General features: G+C 34.4%; 1 protein-coding gene across 1 annotated transcript; it reads right to left on the bottom strand.

Moving 5' to 3' along the window:
* Window positions 2,378–2,980, bottom strand: LOC107634308. The gene has a single exon (XM_016337850.2). The coding sequence runs from the start codon at window positions 2,861–2,863 to the stop codon at window positions 2,567–2,569; it is 297 nt and encodes a 98-aa protein (XP_016193336.1). The 5' UTR covers window positions 2,864–2,980; the 3' UTR covers window positions 2,378–2,566.

The following is a 7,257-nucleotide window of genomic DNA, read 5'->3' as shown; positions in this document are numbered from 1 at the left end:
TTCGATATATATATATAATATATATAAATATATATTTTTAATATAATATATATATATAAAATAATTAATAAAATAATTAATATTATATTTTATTTATTTATTTTAATTTATGTTATTTAATTTTTTTTAATTTATATTATATATATAACTATAATTTTATTTAATTTTATTTACTAAATTTTAATAATTATAAGAACGAATATATCTACAAAAGCCAACTAAGATTTAACTTGTTATTACCTGCTAATAAAAACAGAACGAATTCAATACAAATTATTATGGAACGAAATAGGACTAAAATCCCAAAGTGATCCTTGAGATTGGGCAAGTTATCTATAATTGTCCTTGACTTTCAAAATTTCCTAACAGTATTCCTGACATTCAGCTCCGGGACCCATAGTTGTCCTGCGACCCTTTTCGGCGCACAGTCAGCAAACAGAGTGATGATCTGGCACCTCCCATGCCATGCTGGAGCCAGCAACGGCTAGTTGACGTGGCAAATCTTAATTTTCTACCCAATGTGTTCCTGGTCCCATTAAAACCCTAAAAACTAAGAATGATTATTATATGTAGTATCTCCTGAGTCAGAGTCTGCAGTCTAACGAGCCATCGACAAGATTTCTGTGGGTCGAACAACCATTGTCATTGCTCATAGGATAGCTACTGTAAAGAATGCTCATGCCATCGTGGTCCTCGAAAATGGTACTGCCATTGAAATGGGTAACCATCTCCAGCTTATAGGGAAAGGGGGAACCTACTATGACCTTGTCAAACTCGCCACCGAGGCCATATCAAGACCTCTCTCTAATGAACATGACATGCAAAAATCCAATGATCTTTCCATCTATGACAACTCAATTGCTAATGTATCAAGATATGCAGCAAATATCTCGAGGCCTAAACATTTAAAATACGCTTAGGAGAAAAAAGTAGAGATCGAAGACGAGCCAAACAAAATGCCAAAAAAATTTAGACTTTTTGAGATATTGAAATTATAAAAGCCAGAGCTTTGGATGCTACTTTTAGGATTCTTTCTGGGTATGTTTGCAGGCGCTTTTCTGTCTCTTTTTTCTTTGGTTTTAGGCATATCTCTTGGGGTATATTTTGATGATGACACTGATAAGATGAAGAGAGATGTTGGACACCTTTGTTTAGCACTTGTTTGTCTTAGATTCGGTTGTATTCTTTCCATGACAGGACAACAAGAATTTTGTGGTTGGGCAGGATCAAAGCTTACACTAAGGGTTAGGAACCTCTTGTTCCAGTCCATCTTAAAACAAGAACCCAGGTGGTTTGATTTTGATAAAAACTCGACTGGAGTTAGTGTCAAGGCTCTCCATTGATTGTATCAGCTTTCGTTCAATACTTGGTGATCGATTCTCAGTCCTTCTTATGGGGTTGAGTTCAGCAGCTGTCGGTCTTGGTGTTTCCTTTGTCATCAATTGAAAACTAACCCTTTTGGCGGCTGCTGTTACTCCCTTTACTCTTGGTACAAGTTATGTAAACTTGCTTATAAATATTAGGCCACATGTTGATAACAATGCATATGTCAAAGCTAGCAATATTGCTTCTGGTGCAGTATCTAACTCGGTGCCATTGATGAGAGAATGGAAGACGAAGACTGAGCGTGGAGGAGAGGAGACGAAGTGTGAGAATGTTCAAACAAATATGGTGAAGGCAAACCGTTTTTAAGGGCTCCAATACATGAACGACGTCGTTTATGCATTTCATTGGGCGCCAAATTGATACTGCGTTGTTTCACTTGGCTCCAGCATGGCATAGAAGGTGCCAAATCATCACTCCATTTACTAACTGTGCGCCGAAAAGGATCGCAGAACAACCATGAGTCCCGGAGCTGAATATGAAAGATAATATTAAAATATTTTAAAAGTCAAGAACGATTATGGATAATTCGCCCAGTCTCAGAGACCACTTTAAAATTTTAGTCACGAAATAGAATCAAACTGGACAAAACCCACTCTATTCACGAAATAGAATCAAACTGGACAAAACCCGCTCCATTGCCGTGAATAGAATCAAACTGGACAAAACCCGCTCCATTGCCACCCTTATTTACTTCGATGATAAATTAAACCTTTCCTGAAATTATAATACTTCGTTCTACTTCATTCAAAACTAGAAGATTGACAAACATCTTTAATAAAGTTGCCAGCCATGTTAGTTTCATAATTTGAAGTTGGATTTAGGATATTATAAACTTAAATTATATATAATAGAGAATGGAAGAAATAGTTTTGATGAATGATTTAAGAATCATATTATTGATAAATTAAAAAAAATACAAATTCTTTAGTTAAATTATGAATTTTTAAATAATTCTTCTCAAATATTATTCTAAATATTTTTAGATACTATATAGTCTAAGCAGATTTGATTTATTTATTGCTTAAACTTCTCCATAATGTTACTTTTAGTAAGTCTGGAAATTTGTCTACTATAGGATAATTGATAAACACAAAGGGGAAAATCATAACAAACATAAAGCATATTCTAAAAACTAAATATCAAAAAACGTAAGCATAAAAGAAAAGCAAAAACAAATTATTTATTTATGTGCCATTGTGGGTGGCACTTTCTTAGGCAAGTCCGGAGCACCAGTAACGAACTCCGTAGAACTTGCTTCTTTGTTGTTAGAGTCACGTTTTTCCTGAGAAGAAGAATCTTGCGTGGCGCTGCTCTTAGAAATATTATGAGCACTTTGAAACAGATCAACAGGTTCAGATTCGGCGATCTTTCCTGCTTCCAGTGGCGTGCCATGCTTGTAAGCTACTCTCAACGCTTCATCATCTGATACCCTTGCTTGTGCAGTTCCATACGTGATATCATCTTTGCTCTGTGCCATCTATTTTAACACGAAATTTTAAATCTTCAAGTTGAATGCTGAAGAATTGATCAATATTATTGTCACACTCAGTCTAGTCTTCTTTGTAAATTGGAATGCTGAAAAATTTGGAAGAAAGAGATTTGGTTTATATAGAGAAATGAGTATTGACGTACGTGGACTGTTTTCGTACCATTTAGCGACAAGTGTGTCTTTGGTTTGTTGAGGATGTTCCACTTAGTGACACGTGGTTGATCGACCGAAGATCCGAGAAGATCGATGAGATTAAAAAATTTGAGAGATTTTTAATCCATGTTTTATTGGAATTTACTTTTTTCCTTACTTTAAATTGCATAATCGTTTAAAACTAAATTATTTCGGTTAATTTATCATTTTTTATTTTCTGTTTAATGATGCATGTAATAATTTATTAGTCAATTAATAATAAATTCTTAAATAAAATTTAAATGTGTAATGAAATATTTTTTAATTTGTAAAAAATAAAAAAAAAGCATTTTTTTTTAATTGTTTTTGATATTTTTATTTTTATTATTAACTCCGCCTATATTACACTTGTTGTACATAGCCGATTCCAAGTCCGGATAAAGGAGGAGGGTTGTGTTAAGTCTTCGACAACTAATATAAAAATTTAGTCGAATTTTCATGACATGAATCAAATACGTTATTGCGCTAAAGTTAGGTCGTTGCCCGAAAGCAACGTGCTGTATAGCTCGAGTACAGTGTCAAATGAGTAAAAGCCGCTGCATCGGTGTCCGGATGTAGTGTTAAATGAGTAAGGGTTCCCACGTTTCCATGAACGAACGAGGGTAAATAAGTTAGTTCACAAAGTATAAGGTAAAAGTCGGAGCGACAGAAGGTTGAGATTTGGGATATGGAATATAGGTACCCTAACAGAAAAATCCATGAAGGTGGTGGACACCATGACAAAGAGAAAGATTAACATTATGTGCTTACAAGAAACAAAATGGGTTGGTGCGAAGGATAGGGAGTTTGATACTTCTGGATTCAAACTTTGGTATACAGAAAATGTGAAGAATAAGAATGGGGTAGGTATTATTGTGGATAAGCAGTGGAAGAAGGACGTAGTGGATGTCAAGATGGTGGGAGATCGGATCATCTCTATCAAACTTGTGGTGGAGGGAGGTACTTTTCATGTGATTAGTTCCTATGCACCGCAAGTGGGTTCGGACGAACAGCACAAGATAAGGTTTTGAGAGGATCTAGAGAGTTTGGTCCAAGACATACCTTCGAAAGATAGGATTTTCTTAGGAGGAGATTTAAATGGCCATGTTAAAAGAGAAGTGATTGGGTATGGAAGTATTCACGGAGGCCATGGTTTCGGGGTGATCAATGTCGAGTGTAAAACTATTTTGGACTTTTCCTTAACCTTTGACCTTCTTATCGCAAATACATGTTTTAAAAAGAGAGACGAACATCTTATAACCTATAAGAGTGGCATGACAAGCTCTCAAATCGACTTCTTCTTGTTGAGGAGAATCGACCAAAAATTTTGCATTAATTGTAAAATTATTCTGAGAGAGAGTTTAACAGCACAACATAGGATGCTTGTCATGGATTTTCGCGTTGAGCAAAAGTTGAGAAAAAGACATCATACGAAGAACCCAAAGACGAGGTGGTGGCGAATGAAAGGTGAGGAACAAAGAAGCTTCCTAAGACGGGTAGGAGAAGAGGCAAAGTGGGAGGAGAATGGAAGTGCTGAGGAGATGTGGAAGGAAATGGCAGAATTTATCAAAAGAACAGCAAAAAAAAGTTTTGGTAAATCTAAAGGGATAGGACCAAGAGACAAGGAATCCTGGTGGTGGAATGCGAGTGTACAAGAAAAGATAAAGGTGAAATGGGAGTGCTTTAAAGAGTGATTTTTATGCCGCAATGCAGATAATTGGGAAAAATATAAGGCAGCCAAGAAAGAGACAAAAGTGGCTGTAAGTGAACTAAGAACAAGAGCATATGAAGATCTCTACCAGTCTTTAGGCATGAAAGAATGAGAAAAAGGTATATATAGAATCGCAAAGAGCCGTGAAAGAAGAACGAGAGATTTGGATCAGGTTAAGTGCATTAAGGATAAAGACGGAGGGGTGTTGGCTCAAGAGGAGAAGATTAATGAAAGGTGGAAGAGTTACTTCTATGAGTTATTTAATGACAGACATAAGACTCTTTCGAGCCTTGGTCGGTTATGCACACGGAAAGAAGATCAAAATTTTGACTACTACCGAAGGATTCGAGATTTTGAGGTAAAAGATGCTCTAAAACAAATGAAAAATAGCAGAGTGGTAAGACCTGATAATATCTCGATTGAAGTTTGGAAGGGTTTTGGAGAAAAATGTATCAATTGGTTAACCAACCTTTTTAATGAGATTTTAATATCAAAGAAGATGCTTGATGAGTGGAGGAAGAGCACATTGGTACCTATCTACAAGAATAAGAGGGATATACAAAGTTGCAGAAACTATAGAGGGATCAAGCTCATGAGTCATACCATGAAGTTATGGAAAAGGGTGATAGAACGGAAGTTAAGAAAAGAGACACAAGTAACAGAGAACTAATTTGGTTTTATGTCAGATATAACACCCCGAATTTTAAAAAAATTAAACAATAATTTATTATTTTATTTAAAAAATTTATTCTCCTAAAAATAATTAAATTAAATTTTATAATATTTTAAGTTTAAAATTTATTAAGATTTTTAAATTATTTTTATTATTATAATAAGATATTCAAAAAAAAATAAATAAAAGAATTATTATTATTATTATTATTTAGTTTCATTCTATTATTATAATTACTATATTATGTTATATTACTATATTTTCTTATCATTCACGGAACCATTTGGAATCAAAGGAAGAAAGAACGAAGCCATAAGAAAAGAAATAAGAAGCATGGCTTATATCCGTATGTATACATATATAAAACATAACACATGTCTCTTTCCCTTATTAACCAAAGGCACTTAATCATGAGTTATCATCCAATGCCATTTATTATGACCGAATGGATTAAGAAAGAGAAAAGGGAAAGGAAAGGAAACATGATACCTAAACCCCTCCTTTGACACATATCCTTATGCAATGTTTCTATCACCCTCTGATCTTTTTTCTTCAGCTCATAACCGAGTTGAACTTTCAAAAGAGAGAGAGAGAGAGCCGAGAGTAACCCTTGGGAGAGACCGTGACCTTTCAACATCTTCTTTTTCCGATTTCTTTAAATTCGTACTCCAATAGAAAATCTAATTCGATAAAAGTGTTCGTATCTTTCTCTTCTACGTGTTGGCGTTATTTTTGTCCGGTAGAAGTTGACGGTGACGTAGCTTCTTTTTTCTTTGAGTTCGGCTAACTGGAGTTCTAGGAAGCACAGACGATTTCTGACACTTTCTCCTTCAGCAATCCAGTCAGAAAGCTTCTCCGGAGCTTTCGATGATTTTGATTTCATACGAAGGTAGGGGATTTTATTTTGAAATTAACTGTTTTAAATTATGAATGCCACGGAAGTCTAGTGGATATTTGCAAATAATTTATGATTGTTTGGAATGACTGAATGATGAGTTTGAATTGAAGCTGTGATTGATATTGATTTTGCGATTGATATTGGTTTTCTGATTTTGATGGAGTTGTTGAAATTCTGATTTTGTGTGATTATGATGAATTGGTTGAGTTGTGGCTGTAAAAGGTGATTAAATTAGTGTTACTTGTTAAATTATAATATGATGAGTTAATTATTGAAGAAATTATCGTATTGATAATTGTTGAATAGAGTTGGATTTGAGTCTGGTTTGAAAAGTGATGAATTTGAGGGAGCCCGCATGGGTGGTGAAGTCCAATTTTTAAGAGAGATTATGCCCAATTTTATGTAAAAGTAACCGAAAACGTGGTATTATTTCGAAAATCTGATTTATAAATTTATTTTGAAACATGATTTTATAGTGGAAAACATTTTATTAACATATTTACTCATATTGAGAAACGTATTTTGTATTGAAAATTGCCAATCTGATTTATGAATATTGTTTGATTTTTGAATTATTACGGAAAGAGTTATGTTCAATCCGATTTATTAAGAAAATTATAATCTTTTAAATTCACTCTTTTGAGAAGAGATTTTGTTTTAAGTTATGATATGAATTTGGTTTGTTAAGAAAAAGAAAGAATGAGAAAAGAACATGGCACGTGTAATTATGAAATGTTTAAAAGGTCACGAGAGGGTGACGGAAAGTAAATGGTTTTGGTTCCAATGGGATAATGTTAAGCTGTGGGCTTTATATGTGAATAATTGTGCGGGGACGCCCGTGTGTATGAAATGGCTTCCAGGAGAAAGTGGCACATGCTTCAGCTGGAGAATCAGCGCCTGCAAGTACTTGCAGAGGTCATGTTCGGCAT

The sequence above is a fragment of the Arachis ipaensis genome, chromosome B03, assembly GCF_000816755.2.
Source record: "Arachis ipaensis cultivar K30076 chromosome B03, Araip1.1, whole genome shotgun sequence".
In the NCBI taxonomy this organism is placed as follows: Eukaryota; Viridiplantae; Streptophyta; class Magnoliopsida; order Fabales; family Fabaceae; genus Arachis; species Arachis ipaensis.
This window is presented reverse-complemented; position numbering and strand designations above follow the sequence as displayed.

Bases quoted from the DNA above. Each gene is read 5' to 3' on its own strand.
- LOC107634308 (XM_016337850.2), bottom strand. From the start codon at position 2,863: ATGGCACAGAGCAAAGATGATATCACGTATGGAACTGCACAAGCAAGG.